The sequence below is a fragment of the Alosa alosa genome, chromosome 15 (assembly GCF_017589495.1).
Source record: "Alosa alosa isolate M-15738 ecotype Scorff River chromosome 15, AALO_Geno_1.1, whole genome shotgun sequence".
In the NCBI taxonomy this organism is placed as follows: domain Eukaryota; kingdom Metazoa; phylum Chordata; class Actinopteri; order Clupeiformes; family Clupeidae; genus Alosa; species Alosa alosa.
Window position 1 is genome coordinate 8,513,620 of NC_063203.1, and position 18,149 is coordinate 8,531,768.

General features: G+C 42.7%; 2 protein-coding genes across 2 annotated transcripts in view; both read left to right on the forward strand.

Annotated features, from left to right (window-relative positions):
- The window catches only part of usp32 (ubiquitin specific peptidase 32), a 46,670-nt gene extending 36,816 nt beyond the window's left edge, over nucleotides 1-9,854 (forward strand). The window contains 11 exon segments of the mRNA XM_048264536.1: nucleotides 251-402; nucleotides 644-755; nucleotides 896-1,092; nucleotides 1,883-2,067; nucleotides 2,434-2,520; nucleotides 2,698-2,818; nucleotides 5,447-5,638; nucleotides 6,085-6,343; nucleotides 6,820-7,337; nucleotides 7,735-7,827; nucleotides 7,964-9,854. Coding sequence (XP_048120493.1) covers nucleotides 251-402; nucleotides 644-755; nucleotides 896-1,092; nucleotides 1,883-2,067; nucleotides 2,434-2,520; nucleotides 2,698-2,818; nucleotides 5,447-5,638; nucleotides 6,085-6,343; nucleotides 6,820-7,337; nucleotides 7,735-7,827; nucleotides 7,964-8,137 — 2,090 coding nt within the window. The 3' untranslated portion in view covers nucleotides 8,138-9,854.
- Nucleotides 9,855-11,383: 1,529 nt separating this feature from the next.
- si:ch211-167j9.5 (fibroblast growth factor receptor homolog 1) lies at nucleotides 11,384-18,107 on the forward strand. Its single transcript, XM_048265173.1, has 12 exons — nucleotides 11,384-11,524; nucleotides 11,864-11,903; nucleotides 12,212-12,305; nucleotides 12,586-12,799; nucleotides 14,783-14,921; nucleotides 15,335-15,433; nucleotides 15,531-15,691; nucleotides 16,023-16,160; nucleotides 17,021-17,132; nucleotides 17,225-17,324; nucleotides 17,505-17,604; nucleotides 17,694-18,107. Exons 2-12 carry the CDS (start codon nucleotides 11,873-11,875, stop codon nucleotides 17,727-17,729), a joined length of 1,224 nt encoding a protein of 407 aa, XP_048121130.1. The 5' UTR covers nucleotides 11,384-11,524; nucleotides 11,864-11,872; the 3' UTR covers nucleotides 17,730-18,107.
- Nucleotides 18,108-18,149: the final 42 nt, after the last annotated feature.

Consider the following 18,149-nt stretch of genomic DNA (forward strand, 5'->3'; position numbering starts at 1 on the left):
GGCTAGATTGGCCAGGTATTTTATTGAAGGTGATGTGTACTGTCAAAGCATGAACATGCCTCATGTATTGTTGTTTTATGACAAGAAATAACAATACACAAAAACAATAATTTCTCGTGATGTGTATAAAAATAGGATGTTTCTAGATCCTTAAAAAGGGGAACACGGAGTCCAGTTCCCTTTCACGTGTTGGACGTGAACACAGACTCACCGTGGTGTTCTCGTTTTTATTTCTGCTGCTGCTGCACAGCGATCAAGCTGGACGGCTCGACGCCCGTGCGATACGGCCTGCGTCTCAACATGGACGAGAAGTACACGGGCCTGAAGAAGCAGCTGAGCGAGCTGTGCGGACTCAAGCCAGAACAGATCCTGCTGGCCGAGGTCCACAACTCCAACATCAGGGTAGGCAGAGCTCCCTCTAGAGGTGTAGACTGGTACTCCTGTCTTTGTGTATGCGTATGGTGCAGGGATATGATTAGAGCATATCAGTATGCTAGCACAGAGCTTGGACTAACCAAGACCTCTTAAAAGTGCTGAGTAGTGAATGTAATACAGCCAAATAAAACTGCTGAAGTCTTTCTTTGGATTGGTGTAGACATTTTTATGTATAACCATTTTATGCTCGTTTGTGTTTTTGGTGCAGAACTTTCCACAGGACAATCAGAAGGTGCGCTTGTCTGTGAACGGCTTCCTCTGTGCATTTGAGATCCCGGTACCGGGATCACCTACCTCTGTCACCTCCCCAACACAATCAGGTGAGAGCAGTCGTAGTGATGTGTCTCTGTCCATTCATATCTTATAGTTGTCTTCCCTTTCAATAGCTCAGTCACTAAAGTGTGTGTGTGTGTGTGTGTGTGTGTGTGTGTGATCTGTGTCCATGGGTACCTCTTTGCAGAAAGCACACCCACGGCCAATGGGACAGCAGCCAACGGTCACATTGGGAAACCCAGCCTGATCCCCAACGGAATACCAAGCACGGTGGTGCCATGCTCCCCGGAGAAACCCCTTGCCAATGGCATTCCCAATGGACACGCCGTGCCAGTCCAGGACAGCCCCTTCATTGGTTACATCATCGCTATGCACAGGAAGATGGTGAGCCGCGAGCAAGGCATTGTGGGAAATACTTTGAGAGGGGTAAAGGTTATGAAGGGTTTTCGCTGTAGCCAAGGTGTTAGCTGTGGGGGGGATATACAGCAATGTAAGCTCAGGATTAGGAACAGAGCTAAAAGGAATACACGTAGACAGAGGGATGACGTCATATAGAACTCGCTGAACTTGAATCCAGAAACTGAAGTGGAATCTGTCATTTAATATGTGTACTTTTGGAATGTATAGGTCCATATATTGGACAATTTACACAATTTAACTTGAAAATCTTAACTTGAAAATCTCTGTTCGTTGTTCTCTCAAAACCTCTAATGATAAAACATGTTCAAAAGTAGCAGGATTTTTACCCTTGGACTCTGTGTCCATACTTTGAAGCTGGTCCCTGGGGTCAACTGAATAATCTGCTTTCCATAGAGTATATCCATTCTGTGATCTGAAGAAAAGCTAAAATGAGATCTAGTCCTACAACTTATAGTATTTATTTATTTTCATTAGGCTATTGATTGAATTGACATTAATGTAGTCTTACCACTTGTTAATTGTTTACTGTTAAATGTAACTATTGTATTGTTGTTATTTGTATGTCGCTTTGGACAAAAGTGTCTGCTAAATACCATAACCATAACTCCAGTCTTGCCTCCAACTCTGCAGTCTCTGGCCAGGGCCAAAAGGAAAATGAATGGTGGCAGCCCACCTGAAACGTGACTCAGCAGCAGCGCACTGAAGTGTGACTCAGCAGTATTTGTGTATATGTGTGTGTGTCCTCCCCCTCCAGATGCGGACGGAGTTGTACTTCCTGTCCTCTCAGAAGAACCGGCCCAGTCTGTTCGGCATGCCGCTGATCGTGCCCTGCACGGTGCACACCAGCAAGAAGGACCTGTACGACGCCGTGTGGATCCAGGTCTCCCGGCTGGCCAGCCCACTGCCCCCACAGGAGGCCAGCAACCACGCACAGGACTGGTAAGAGCCCACAACTCCCCACCACTACCACCACCACAACTCTACTCATAGGACCAAGAACTGGACCCTTATTATATGGACCATAATACAATATGCGGCGAGAGGTTCATCACATTTAAATAAGATTCATCAGAAATGACCAAGTCATGTTTCAGTGTTTGATCTACTACCTTTAGTAATATTAGATGAAGAGCAAGCCCTGTCATTTGTAATGACCGTGACAGTGTCATGGTCATGTCATTGATATAGTCATATGCAGTTGAGTGCATCAGTCTTGTGGAGCGATGGTGCGTGTCATGTGTCCAACACTGCATTAAAGACTTTGACATTTCAAGAGGATGAACGATTGCTCTGTCATTTTCTCAGTGATGACAGCATGGGCTACCAGTACCCCTTCACCCTGCGCGTGGTGCAGAAGGATGGCAACTCCTGTGCCTGGTGCCCCTGGTACAGGTAAGGGCATCCATCACACTGTGCTGTGCTCTGCAATATGCAGTTCATTGCCCGCATTGGCGAGCTGCCCTAATGCAGGGTAGGATATGACTAATGAAAGCTGTCTCTTTGTGTGTGTGTGTGTGTGTGTGTGTGTGTGTGTGTGTGTGTGTGTGTGTGTGTGTGTCTGTGTCTCAGGTTCTGCCGAGGCTGCATGGTGGACTGCTGCGAGGACAGGGCCTCCCTGGGGAACGCCTACATCGCCGTGGACTGGGACCCCACCGCCTTGCACCTGCGCTACCAGACCTCCCAGGAGAGGGTGAGAGAGCAACACCACCTTGCTGTACTGCAGGGCATGCTGCAAATGCACCTCACAAATCACACCTCCTGTGTGTGTGTGTGTGTGTGTGTGTGTGTGTGTGTGTGTGTGTGTGTGTGTGTGTGTGTGTGTGTGTGTGTGTGTGTGTGAATAGATGGTTGAGTGTTTGAGAGTCTGTGTATGAAAAAGAGATTGGGTTGAGTATTTGTTTGTGTGTGTGGCCTATATGTTTGTGTGTGTGTGTGTGTCGGAAGGTTTTACAAGTGTTTGTGTGTACGTGAGTGCATTTGCGGTTTTCATGAATCTTCTACGTATGAACCTAAGTTCTCGGAAAAATACACCTTAGAGGTAACACTGATAAGCTGAAGGTCAAGGTCTTGAGCTAATTTCTTCTGTCGTTATCAAAAGCTTCGGCAAAGGTCAGCATGGAGTCTTTCCACACTGCTGTCAAGCACTGGCACTGCTGCCCCTCTAACTGCCCCCGGTCACCTTGGCCTCGAGTGACACAGTCGTGCATTGATTTCTCCACCCATCACTGGGAAATGATGTCATCAAATGAGCGATCAGTGATTTGCCCTGCCTGGGCTCTCCTTTGGCTTTTGCTAACAGCCACCTTTCAAGAATACCTCTGCTGCTTACAATCGGTTTCTTTAACCCTTAGAACCCGATTGACGCAAAGTGCGTCAAAAAAACACACCCTTTCTTCTCTGTTACATTGCTCCGGAACTGTTCATTGCAGCGAAATTAAACCTTTATTGCATGACAGAGCAGAAGTGGGGCTTTCCAACGAGACTACACACTTGTCTGTACGATCAAGTATGAACATGGAAAAAAAATCATAAAATTAAATCAAATTGCATCATATTTACAGTCTATACTTCTCTGCGTTCACCTGCACACCCATTACTCTCGTTTGAATTACTCGCAAACCCGTGATCGCATCGATATGGCAAGCATATCAGATGAAAGAGGGGGCACAGGGCTATCCATTGGTACCATGTTTATTGATCCTTCTGGCTTATAAAAACAGACGAAGTGACTGCAAAATAATAACGTCATGTCCACAAACCAACGCTGCACACCCATTACTCTCGTTTGAATTACTTTCAAGGACCGATGATCGCATAGATATGCCACGCATGTCAGATGAAAGAGGAGGCTATCATTTGATACCAAGTACATCCTTCTGGGTTATAAAACAGACGAAGTGACAGCAAAATAATAACTTCATATAGGTGGACTTACCCCACGTTTTTGTCTGTTCTTGTGGCAAAGCATGTTTATAATCCAACGCTATCATGTGTTTCTCTATGGCAAAGCATGTTCATATTCCGGTTTTGAGATCCTAGCAAATTCCTGCATGGCATCCAATTCAAGGCTCACATTGCATCCCAATTTGTTCAACAAATAAACACCTTTTTTGCCTTTACTTTGTTCATGGCAATGCAGTAAAAAGTTGAGAATTATTATGACTACATACACATAGGCACGCAGTCTAACACGCAACCTCGGGTCAAGTCAGGTCAGATCAGTTCGTGTCACAGATATGGAGCGCAGAAAGGTCATTTTTCATCACTAAATAAAAAATGGCATTTATTTCCGTAAATCACACAGCACATATTTCTGTAAATTGCTCAGCCCCAGAGTATCCCTCCAACATGGCAATTATATTGCCCGATTCAGAACAGTCTGCCCTACACACACATGACATGCATGTAGAGCTGTGAGCTTGCTGTGGTGAGATACATGTCGAAATATAAGAATTTTTATAATACACTTTTTATATTTTAATTATATATTTATTTTTATATTAAAATCTAAATAAAATCAATGCTAGTATTAATACATGAAATTATCTGGATAGGATAGCCTAGACTCTCCTGAAAAAAACAATATGTAATATGTGTGTGTAGCACTTACAATGACCAGAATAAATCCTTATGAATAAAGGTCTCTCTCTCTCTCTCTCTCTCTCTCTCTCTCTCCTCTCTCTCTCTCTCTCTCTCTCTCTCTCTCTCTCTCTCTCTCTCCTCTCTCTCTCTCTCTCCTCTCTCTCTCTCTCTCTCTCTCTCTCTCTCTCTCTCTCCTCTCTCTCTCTCTCTCTCTCTCTCTCTCTCTCCTCTCTCTCTCTCTCTCTCTCTCTCTCTCTCTCTCTCTCTCTCTCTCTCTCTCTCTCTCTCCTCTCTCTCTCTCTCTCTCTCCTCTCTCTCTCTCTCTCTCTCTCTCTCTCTCTCCTCTCTCTCTCTCTCTCTCTCTCCTCTCTCTCTCTCTCTCTCTCTCTCTCTCTCTCTCTCTCTCTCTCTCTCTCTCTCTCTCTCTCTCTCTCTCTCTCTCTCTCTCTCTCTCTCTCTCTCTCTCTCTCTCTCTCTCTCTCTCTCTCTCTCTCTCTCTCTCTCTCTCCTCTCTCTCTCTCTCTCCTCTCTCTCTCTCTCTCTCTCTCTCTCTCCCACTTTCCCTCTCTTTCCCCCTCTCCTTATCTCTCTTACTCCCTCTGCGCGCTCCCTCTGCTCTCTCTCTCTCTCTCTCTCTCTCTCTCTCTCTCTCTCTCTCTCTCTCTCTCTCTCTCTCTCTCTCTCTCTCTCTCTCTCTCTCTCTCTCTCTCTCTCTCTCTCCCCATCCCCGGAGTAGATAGTGGAGGAGCACTCCAGCGTGGAGCAGAGTCGGAGGGCCCAGGCCGAGCCCATCAGCCTGGACAGCTGTCTGCGGGCCTTCACCAGCGAGGAGGAGCTGGGCGAGGACGAGCTCTACTACTGCTCCAAGTGCAAGACCCACCGGCTGGCCACCAAGAAGCTGGACCTCTGGAGGCTGCCCCCAGTCCTGGTCAGACTCCATGTTGAAACTGTTTGGACATGCAGTCAGATAGATACTTTTAATGGTTGCATGTTGTAACAGTCAGTACTCATTTAGCAGTGTATTTTGGAGCACACTATTTAATTTGATAGATGGGCAGTTTTTTCACAATCAGGCTAATCACTTGACATAATAAACACTTAAAAATGAAAATGTATAAATGCTGCAAATATTGTATACTAATATTTACCTTATACTGATATTTTTTTCCCTTTGTGAAACAAAGAGTTTTCCCTGATTGTGAAGCTACCCAGATGCTGCCTTCAGGGTTCATATCTTGGTGCTAATTTTCATTGGCGCATATTGCTGACTGAACTCTTTTGTTCTACTAAGAATTATGAGTACAGAATCAATGATTAATGTCCTTGTACTGTAAAATATCTTTATGAATTCTTTTTATTGTTCTTGATTTACAGATAGTACATTTGAAACGGTTCCAGTTCGTTAATGCTCGCTGGATCAAGTCCCAGAAGATCGTGAAGTTCCCCAGGGAGGGCTTCGACCCCAGCGCCTTCCTGGCCCCGCGCGACCTGGAGAGAAGCCTGCGGGAGGAGGCCCTGAGGGTGGTGGCGGGGGCTGGAGGCGACGCGCCCTCCTCGGCAGCCAGTGGTACCATCTGCAGCATCTCCTCAGTCTCCTCCAGCACAGTCAGCAGCCTGTCCAGCACACCCAAAGGTCTGTCTCACACACTCCACTCCATCAGATCTCCATGACCTTATGACTGCCAGAGGTGGGAAAACTCGAGCTTCAGAGAGTAGAAGTCCTACCACGCATTTGTTCCAACCATTCACTAAAACCAGCAGATTTAAATTAGAGCTTACTTTTCAAAGCTGGAGTTTTCCACCTCTGCTTATGACTGCTTGATGTGGAAAATGTGCACAAAAAAAAAAGCTCCTGATTTCATCAACACGCCCTTCGATTGCATGAATGCTCCAGTGTATTTTCACAATCCCACTTCTTTCCCGTCAATATTTCTTCCCAAGATCTAACAAATGTGTTGCGTGCCCCGAGCATTAACGCGGGACTTTGTTCTCATGTTGAATATTTAGTTATGAGGGAAGTAAAAGTTGGCAGTTGGAGTTACACAGGCAGTGAGAAAGCTCCCTTAGAGTAGTTCTCGTCATCATGAGCTCCTATTCTTGTTCCCGTAGCGTCCCCAGCGCTGGCTCGTCGGTCGGGCAGCCCGCTGAAGGGCTCCAGCCCTGCGGGGAGCCCCAAGACCGGCGGCAGTGGCGGCGGGCGTAAGCAGGGCCGCCTGCGCTTGCCCCAGCTGGGCAGCCGCCACCGGCTCTCCACCAGCAAGGAGAACCTGGACAGCAGCAGCCTGAACGTGACCAGCGGAAGCGCGGGCAGCGCCACCAGCGGCAGCGTCAAGGAGAGCGGGCCCGAGCCAGATGCCAGCTCCGTGACGGAGGTGGAGGCCTTCGTGCCCCTGGGGCCGGACGCCGTGACGACGGCAGCGGCGGGCCAGGAGGAAGGGACGCTGGACTCCTGGTCGGAAGAGGCTTCCGGAAGCGAGAACGACGGGGTCGTGATGAACGGGCTGGGGACGGACGGCGGCCACGGCAACACCAACGGCCACGCAGAGACCAACGCAGAAGTGGAGACCGCTCTTCACCAAAGAGACCAAATCTGCCTGCAGCCTGTATACAATTTGTATGCAATCTCCGTAAGTGTTACACACACTTGGGGGTTAAACTCTCACCCATCCCTCCCAACTCTCTCTCTCTCTCAACCAAAAGACAACAATTTTATCATCAAAATTCTATAGCTGATGTTTTTAGTAAGGTCCCACCTTTGAAGGTTTTAGAATATCTTATTAGCAAAGATTTTAAGAAACATATTTAAGTTTCTATAACACACAATGCTCTGGCCATTAAATAGCCTTAGTTGCGGAAATGGCCTTAAATTAAACAAACAAACAAACTCTCTCTCTCTCTCTCTCTCTCTCTCTCTCTCTCTGTATACATTTTTTTCACAGTTGAGGTGGTGCTGATTATCTGCTACTTTCACAAGTTCATTATATATTCAAAACCATAAGCATACGTGTCATTTGTTTATTTTAGTGCCATTCAGGTATCATGGGAGGGGGCCACTATGTGACTTACGCCAAAAACCCCAATGAGAAATGGTACTGTTACAACGACAGCAGCTGCAAGGTATGAGCCCAGCATATGTTAAAGCACAAATTAAACACAACATTAATAAATAAAAAAAGAGCGTTCAACTGTTTGATCACTGACATGATTAGTTTTTTTAGCTTTGAGACTTACAGTTCTATGGTTTGACCTGTAGGAGGTGCACTCTGGGGAGATTGACACAGACTCTGCCTACATCCTCTTCTACGAGCAGCAGGGAGTGGACTACTCGCAGTTTCTGCCAAAGACTGATGGCAAAAAGATGGCCGACACCACAAGCATGGACGAGGACTTTGAGTCGGACTACAAGAAGTACTGCGTCATTCAGTGATGTCACGTTCTTCCACAGAAGCACTTTACGCGTGAGACGCACGCATAGGCGAGGTGCAAGGCTGGCGAGGAGAGGGGCCGCTGGCAAGTTGTCCGAGTGTCAAGCACAAAGGGTCTCCTTCTTTTAAAGAATCACAAGCTGAGTTTTTCTTCATTGCTGACCACCATGTTGGATAGAGGTAACTTACAGCTTACTTAGGTGTGCGACTTTGCAGTGTGTCTGACTGACTGAATGAATGAGAGAGGAAATGAAAGAACAATATTATTTTTTATTGTTGCCAAGTGAACAAAAGCACCCCATTTTTAGCACGAAATGGACCAACATGAGCTCACTGTACTACTCACCATATAGCCCACTCCCCCTCCAAAAGAATGTGTGTGACACCATACACATAGATGTACACGCATCTATATGTATGGTTGTGGGGAAGGAAGCATGACACACTTACAGGCCTGAACTGACGTGTCTCTTTAGAAGAAGCCTGCTGTCTGTGCTGTAGGCTGCCACGGCCCGCCATGACAAGCACACAATCAGTATTTGAATATCTGTAAAACTAACAGAAAAAGAGTATCTCATTCAGTCATTGGCCAAACCAAAACATTTTCCAAAGGTTTGCTTTTTATCAGATGTCATACCTCACTACCTCAGTTTTCTTTTCATTATTTCTTTATGAAGCAAATTGTAATAAGAAAAATGATCAGCGTGTCATACCCACCGTAGAAAATCAGTCACATTTCTGAAGACTCTTTCTTTTTCTCCTGGGGCCCATGGGACCATTAAGCTCCCCAAATCATGATGAATGAAGATGAATTACAGTCATAGTTTTCAGACTCTTTAACTGCCAATTCCTCATTTTGTGCTCAGATGAACCATATTGACTCCTGAGGAGAATTGATTTGTGGTTATTGTGGTTATAACTTCAGTTTGAATCTAGTACAGCATGAGGATAGGTGCCACATGGAATACATCTCAATGAAACAACATAATGTTATGTTTAATTTATTGCTATTTTTGTTTATTTTGGAATATTGATTATTAGAGTAATCTATTTTTATTTATGTACTTTTTTAAGCACAGTTTGTTTGTTTGTTAGCAAGGACTTCTTTTTTTTGTTTGTTTGTTTGTTTGTTTGTTTTTTCGCTGCAAGGACCGAAGTAAACACATATCAGTCTGCTCTGCCATTTCACTACTATGTATAGCTTGGTCATCTCATCTCCGCTTAATAGAATGTCAACGCTTGATCCGTTTTCCCCTCCCTTCTTCGCGGAAGTCTCTTTGATGCCACTGACTAAGATCTGTAGCCAAATGCACTCAAACCTGCTGTTGCTAGATATGGAAGAGGTTTTGTATTGTCAAGCCAAAGTTTGATACAAGTTGCCTGGAGAGATAGGAATGGCTTGCCCAGAGATAGGAGACTGGGTCTCACTGGACATTTGGTAGATGTTCTAGGAAACCTCAGAGTTTCTTTTTGTAGACCGCGGTTGATGGAGACCTGTGCCGAAGCGTGGAGATTGGCGGTAGCATTTAATTTGAAACTCTTAAATCTGCATCACCACTGTGAAGAGAGATGTTGAACAACGAATAGTGAATGTTTGGTGGTTGCTATTATTGTTGTTGTTTTGCTTTCTGTATATTGATGGTTGTATGATTCTATGAATCTCCTCTGAGTGGAGGGCATTAAGCCTTACTGAGCTTGTAGAGATCAATGTGCCCCCCCCCCTGACACACACGCACACACACACACACACACACACACAGACACATACACGCACCCACACAAAAACACACACACACACACACTGAAGTGTTTTTGCTGCTGTAGGCCTACTTGTAGGGGTTTCAAAGTCAGATGAAAGTGCTAAGCCTGTCATGAAAAAAAAATACGCTTGCAGCCCTGTCTCAAAATACAATGTTTGAAATGAACCATAACCGCAGTACTGTAACTTATTGATGGTCATGTTATGGCACATTTTTTTTTGTATCCATGTCCAACTGTTCGGAGAGCGAGAAATGGTTGTCCAGTATTTCAAATCAGCACACAATTTAAAGGGAGCACCTAGGAAGTCCCTCGGCCTGTCCACAGCTTTCATAGGAAAGGGGTTTCCACACATTCATTCTCAGGCCTGGCCACGAAGAAAGGTTATTATGATGTCACTAGACCTAGCTAGACAGGACACTTACCGTTTAGTTGCTCCTAAATTTAAAAACACACTGCACAGACAGATTTTTACCTTCATTTACACTCGAGCACACATGCATCATTTTAAAAACAGGGATAAATTATTAACAGCTTTCTGGCAGAAGTCTGATCAGTTGACTGGTAGTGCAATCTACTACTGAAATGTATGTCTTTGTCCTGTTTTATTTTTTGTCTTGATTTTTTTAATAGATTAAGTTTGATGGGTTGGCAGAGCTTTGCTATTAATTTAATGCATTTTATTTTATAAAGTGTTTTTTTGAAGAATACAAATGACATTGCACTGACATTTAAAAAATGTACATAAAAGTGTTTTGTAAATAAATCTATAAAAAAATATGTATTTGACTATGAACTGTAAAAACTGTATCTGTAGTTGTATATGAGGTGAAGCTGTTGATCTGTAACAATTATCCAAGACCAATTAAATACAGCAGAAGCAATCAGAATCACACTGGAGTTGTCTGTGTCATGTTCTATAAAAACACTACCCCCGCTTTTGCAAGTTTGCATGCAGAAGAGGAAGATACATCTTTCTGAATGAGGCCTTGAAAAGGCAACTAGAAAAACCACAGCCCTCCCATTTCACAAGCCCACCTTGCAACCCAGACAAAAGGTTGCTACCGCGAAGCAAAAGTGCAGCGACTCAACACTGAAAGGAAGACCTTCAAATGACATTTAGTGTATGTCCGTCTTCTGTGCACCTGTGTGTGCTCATTAGCCCGTGCGACTTGGCCAGTGCTTTGCACGGGTTGTCTGTTGTTTACATGCAAAGCCACGTCCTGTTTGGGGAATGCAGAGGGTGGACTCTTGAGATGGTGCATCTGTTACGGCCTTGCAAGTGCTGACAATTGAAGCCACAGCATGCCTCTAGCAGGAAGTGGGTCTCCCCTTAACAAAAAAGCAACACCCAGTCTCCAAGCTCCACTAGTGACTTCTACACAGCCACAGGTTTCACGCTTCATTTTTCAGTGTTTCTCCCTCTTTCAATCACACACTTCCTTTCTGTCTGTCTGTTGGCAGTGTTTTGTCGCAGGGATGTGATATTCTCACCGAGGTGCTTGGAGTTGTACTAACAGTATAATTCTGGATAAGAAATGACTGACGTTTCAAATCTAGTGTAATTTTGTAAGATAACAACCATGCATGGACCATCAAGCTATGTACTCCTGCTAAAGAGATGATTAGAGGTGAGTAAAAAAACGTATTCAAGTGGAATAATGTTGACTTTAGTATACACTAAAGACTACCAGTTGGGTGTTAACCGACGAAGGAAAGATTACACAAAGGCCTATGCAGAACATCACAGACACGCCGCCGCCGCAAGGAAAAATTTCAGGAATGTAATACTAATGTGTATTGTTCACTACCTTTAACTTTGACTTTGTTTACGCACCATTTCACATCCTTGTGTCTTATTTCAAATCAGCTACTCTGTATATTGTTGTGTGCTGTTCTTTGGCATAAACTCATCAACCTTTTACTGTATGTAATTGAATGCCTTTCTGTGCCTTTAAAACGACACACAGAATGCTGATATGACTCCAAGTTACAATAACACAACTACAGGTAAGTTCAATTTGATGTCTATTCAGCCTGTGGTTGCGTAGGTTTATTAAAGTGCCTTTTTGGTATTTGTCTATGCCATGCCGATTAGTGTCTAGCATAACGATACATCCGTTTGTCTCCTGTGCTGTTCTTGATGGTCATTTTCAGCACGGTGGCTGTTAGTGTGTGCTGTGGTTTCTGTTCATGTAAGTGGTCTCTACATGGCCTGATTCCCTCGTCTGATGTGCACTTTTGCACGCAGATGAAGAGGACACAGGGCAGAGCTTGTGCGCGTCATTTACATTACTGACCCCTGTGCTCCATCACAGGCCCTGACCTGGACTTTAAACACTACATTCTTATTGTCATCTCAGTCGTCACCATCCTCGCCATCCTGGTGCTGGGAGGCATCTGGATAAAGAAGTAAGGTTCTTTTAAACGAGAGAAATGAAGGTCTCTAAAACATACAAATGTACTATCGAGATCAACAAATCTCACCTTAGACTTTACGCTATATGCTACAGAACCAAAATGCTCTGTGCTTAAAAAGAAATAAAGAACTGTATGTGTATTCAGGAATCCCATTAATTAACACTTTCCTTATGCAGGAAACCCACTAGAATGCCACAACAAAATAAACATGTTCACTTTCATTCATTTTTTTACTTTTTATTGGGATTTTCTTTCTTTTTGTTTTTGTCAGATTTCACTCTTTAAGGAAGACCATTGAGGACTTGCGTCGAGGACTTGGCCGTCCGCTGATGAATGTTCCCCCAGCAACAGCAGACTCCTCACCCCTGCAACCTAGTGTGCCTCAGCCCCTGCCTGGCATGGTAGACCCCAGGGACACCCAGGGCCCACTGCAGAGGGGTAAAACATGGCGAAACTCCAGGCTCCCGTGGAGGCCTCCGCCACAGGTAGACACCTCTCCATCCAACCGTGAGAGAAGTATGTCAGTGAAGTACACTGAGTTCATTTAATATACACAGAAAAAAAGAGGTGTGTATACATTACAGTGAAACTGCCAGCTGCTTGTTGTAGGTATATTATTTGGTACATGACTCAATCTGTGATTAAAAGTGTAATCCACAGAATTACTGAAAAGGTATAATCTGATTACATGGGAATTAGTCCCCTATGTGCTTATGAGTTGGTCTAAATAGTGACTAAATGTGAACGAGTTAAATGTTAGTTGAAATGTTGATGGAGCGTTATGTTAAATGTAGGGCCTGATTGGTATGCAAGGCCAGTTCATCAGATCATCTGAACGCTATGCTTTTTTTCTTAAGTATAGTCACAAATAAATTGTAAAACTATAATAATGTATCTATTGCAATAAATATTTTCACATGGATTCCGTGTTATAAGGGAAATAATAATGGAGTTTGAGACGGTATACATATATAAATATAATATATATACCCTTGTGCAAAATACTATTACAAAATATTATTTTCACGTATTACTGTCGAATCTTATTTCATACAACAAAATTATTATTATTTACAAGCCAGTGTTAAATCAGTGTATTACCTCCTCCAAGGTGGTTACCGGTATTTGTTTGGTGTAGTATTATTTATCTGTCTGTTTTTTTCTATAAGCAGGATTGAGCAAAAAATCTGGTCTGATTGTTATGAAATCACAGGAACTTATTCATTTTGGACTGGATCCATGAATTTAGTTTCACCTTTGCTCATGTGTTGAGATACCGCATTTGGCCTTTGGTGGACATCTGCACTCTTTAAGTGTCCTAGTTTCACGTTCTACATTCATTTGCACAAGGAGGTGTGTGTGTGGGTGTGTGTTTTGTTTGTTTGTTTGTTTGTTTGTGTGTGTGTGTGTGTGTGTGTTTTGTTTTGTTTGTTTGTGTGTGTGTGTGTGTGTGTGTGTGTGTGTGTGAGAGAGAGAGAGAGAGAGAGACACACACACTGTATGTATACAGTATATAGTGTTTGTGTATGTGTTTCTTTTTTTAATTTCTCAAAACACAAAAAACACAACATTAACACTTGGTTCATTGTGCTCACATGAAATGCCTATGACTGCAACCATGTGAAATAAGCCTTACAGCCATTGCTTAGATACTGTTTACCATTTTCTTCTCCTAGACAACAAAAATAAAAAAAAGAAATGATCAATTAAACAAAAGCATTAATGCCATAGGCCTTATTCCACTTAAGGCAAAGTACTGTGTTACCCAAGTATTTACCTAGAAAAGGTATAATGTAGTCACTTCCCAGTAAGTTGTCAAGGGTTTTCAAAGGTTTATCCTCAGTGCATTTAAAAAGAAGATACCAGGTGTTTGGTGTGGCCTAAAAGAGAGAAGTTGCTAGCAGTTACTAGATGGTAATCTAAAAAACAGAAGGGTACCTAAAACTTCATATTCTTCACAGCTTTAGAAAAGTTGACTGATGGAGTTGTCTATACTGCACAGCCAAATTACTTTATGATAACATAGCTGTCCATGTTTTGTTAGTGTTGTACTTAAAACAAATCACTGTTAGTCACATACTGGGGACTACCCGAAGCTGCCACAATAATTTCCTGTGTATTAGTCGCAATGTGTACAGTATAAACCACACAGTGATGTTTTATGCCGATTAAAAAAGCCAAAACTGTTCGCACCTGTGTTTTAATTGCAGTGCCCAACAGAAGAATTATTCAGATCAGATCAGTGAATGAAGTATGAAGAAAATAAATGTATTGCCATGTATAGCATACCCCTATGTATTAACCTCATAGCGGAAGAAAATGTACAAATTCAATGTATAAACCTTGGTTAATAGATGGAAAATTACAGGTACACTAAGCCATATCACCAACATTCAGAAAACCCCTCTCTCAAATGATCATTCATCACCATCTTCATGTAATTAAAAAGTTGATCCATTTATCCCCAGGTTCCCAACATTACAAGGATGGACCTGAACCTGCTTCAGCTCATCAAGGCTGGGAAAGAGGGCGTCTTCTATAAAGCTAAAATGACCCGTGGCACGTGCAAAGGCCATTCAATGATCACCTGCAAAATCTCCAAAGAAGGTATTTTCTCATTACCTAAAAGATAGAAAGGTTATACTGTATGTATAGGTTATATAACAGCATACTATACTCAATGGTGTATAAGATACAAAGACACACTATTGGACAACAACAGAATGGAAGAAAGGGAAACGTATTGTACATCTATTGTTTTACTGTCTACGTTTATTCTATTTTTGGCCAATTCATTCAAATGCAACACTTGGCCTCCGGCCTCTTACCTACGGCCAAATTACAGCCGTGGTGATATCCTTTACCAACACCACACCCACTCTTGTCATATTGCTTAATTATATAATCTTGATAAGGCTTATTTGTGTTGGAAATTAATATTTAACATTTAATAATATTTAATGATTTGTGTGGTTCAGTATTGTAGACATGACGCAGGCACTTTTGGACTGTTTCCACAGGGGTCAGCCCCAAACAGGTTGAAGTGGAGGCGTCTATCATGAGAAAGCTGCTTTACCACAAAAACGTCCTGCAGCTGTTGGAATGGAACAGCGTGGAGGGTATGACTTCCCCTTAACCATATACAAATGAGTGACGTTTTTTACAAGTTCTTGAAACTTTGACTTAATTCAAACGTGCGCTCCTCTGTTCTTTCAGAACCCTATATGCTGATCATGGAGTTTGTGAGCTATGGGACGCTGCGTAATTTCCTGCAGACACAACGAGATAAGCTGGCCTCAGACCCTGAGCTGCAAAATCTCTTCACCATCTCTTCTTACCACATAGCCCTGGCAATGGAGCATGTGCGCTCCAAAATGGTAACCAGGTTTACAACACATTTTCACAAAACATCACTTGCTGCTTTGTCCTTGGTGAAGTGATTCTGCAAAGGTGTACACCAAGACCCTGCTCGAAAAAACAAAAGTGATCAAGTGTACAATCCGTTGCTCACTGTTCATAAATAATTAAACAAAATGAAAGCATAATTGGTGTATTTTACAAGCTGCGACAAGTTAAAGCACAAAGTAGAGAGCTTCTACAATGTTTTCAGTAAAGAAAGAAAAGAAAGAAAGAAAGAAAGAAAGAAAGAAAGAGAGAAAGAAGGAGAGAAAAAAGAGAGACCCATCACCTTTTCACTGTGTGATGCAGATAGTGCACTGTGACCTTGCCTTACGGAATATCATGGTGAGCCGGTTCCCCTGGGAAGTGAAGGTGGCCGAGTTTGGTCTGTCCAGGGACCTGACACGCATGAGGAGCCGACGCAGCACCCACAAGAAACAGCGAAAGGTCAGCCATGTCCACACATTACACAGTGCCTACAGTTTATATGGCACACTTATTAAATTGGAGCTGCTGGATCTGAAACAGTGGTGTGTTTATAATTGTTTTTTTTATTATTATTATTCAAATACACAGTATTTCATTTCATGGACTGTGTATATGTGCACTGAACAAAATGTACGCGCATGTTGAGGTGTGGCTCATGTTTCATCAAATGATTTTTCAAGATCTCTCTCTAACTCAATGGAGCAGAAACTATAGTATACTGTCTAGCCTAAGGCACTTAACAGACTTTCTCATATGAGTTGTACCTTTTTAAGTAGAATGACTAGTAAAACCGTTTTAATTGTTCCATGTCACAATTATATTTTTGCAGTAAATAATACACAAACTATGTCAATGGAACATACAGTAGCCTACTTGTTGAAGCGATCGCTCCTTTCATATCTCACCGTGTTCTGTTAGCAAGACACTGAAAATATGAGTCACATGGTCATTGTTTGCCACTTTCAGCCATGTTCAACATAATATAATTTGTAGCAAATATTAAGGCACAGTGAGAAAGCAAAGTCAAACAGAGGATGGAACTGGCAGTATAAATGTCATTTTCTTTACAGGGTAGATATAAATGAGATTATAGTTTATGCTTCTAGTTCTTAGCAGGCACTTTTGTCCAAAGTGACTTATAATGACAAATAAACATTACATTACCAATGCAAAGTGACAACCCATGATTTCACACCAAGCAAGCAAACCCAAAGTGTTCTGAATAGACGTGTGAAGCATGAACCACAGTGATCATTCACACACACACACACACACAACAAAAAAATAATGTCAATTTGTTTTGCAATGCATTGAAACAGGAGCGTGTGCCTTTGCGCTGGTACCCACCTGAGTATTTCAGGAACAACTACTACAGCTTCAAAGGAGACGTCTGGGCATATGGCATTGTGCTTTGGGAGATGCAGTCATTTGGTAAGCTCTATGTATATTTCATCCTTTCACAATGATGATCTCTGTACATTTGGCTTTGGTGACCACTGGAATGACAGTGTTAACTGCCTCAGGAACCCTGCCGTATCCGAACCTGGAGACGTCTGAGGAGGTGGTGTATCACATCTGTGCTGGACACAGAAACGTTGGTCCAGACAGTTGTAGGCCAGAGATGTGAGTATAAGAAAAACACATTAACTTGATAGATCTAGAACAGTGAAATGTGGTGTGTTCATTTGAGATAATCATCTGAAATAAAGATTATTTTTGGTTTTTTCACTCACATGTTGACCGCCAAATCTATGCATAGTACTGATGGGATCTAACACAGTCTACTTCTAATTTTCCACACAGACAACAAATAATGAAAGACTGTTGGCAGGAACCTTACACATCAAGGCCATCCTTCACTGATATTGTTAGAACCTTAGAGAACGTGCTGGAAAACGATTCAGTGGGTGCCTTTATATTCCCTTTCATTATATGCTGTCCACTGCCATTGATAAAATACCAACTTTTTTCCCCTTTCTTTTCAACATGCAGGACTACGTGGATGTTGGTTCAGCCATAGAGGCCTGACTCCTCTCTTTGTCAGACGATGTGTGGGCCTCATCGGTCAGGGCAAACGTTTTGTTGTTGTTGATATTGGTGCAGGGGAAATTGTACTCTTTTGGGCTCATTGTTCAGAATTGCTGACAGAAAGGAACGTCTGTGTAAAGGGTTTTTCACACTTCACTGTGTATTAAAGAAAATACAATATGTATCATATATATATATATATTTATATTTGCTGTCAGGTGTTTTTACTGTCTTGTCACTTGGGGTCAGTGTCACTCCACTATCTGTAGCCTATTCATCTGGGTTAGACTATCTCTGTGTACTATGATCTTTAGGACTGACTGTCCTCGAGGCTGAGCCTTAACTGTCTGCTGTTTTAATAAATTATTTTTTATGGGACGAATAGGCCTATTCTTTCTTTTGTAGTTCTTTAACTCCTGT

Excerpts from the sequence above, each read along its gene's own strand:
- si:ch211-167j9.5 (XM_048265173.1), top strand. The coding sequence starts at position 11,873 with ATGACTCCAAGTTACAATAACACAACTACAG. Across the intron at positions 11,904-12,211 it reads TTACAATAACACAACTACAG|GCCCTGACCTGGACTTTAAA; the intron begins GTAAGTTCAATT and ends GCTCCATCACAG. Across the intron at positions 12,306-12,585 it reads GGAGGCATCTGGATAAAGAA|ATTTCACTCTTTAAGGAAGA; the intron begins GTAAGGTTCTTT and ends TGTTTTTGTCAG.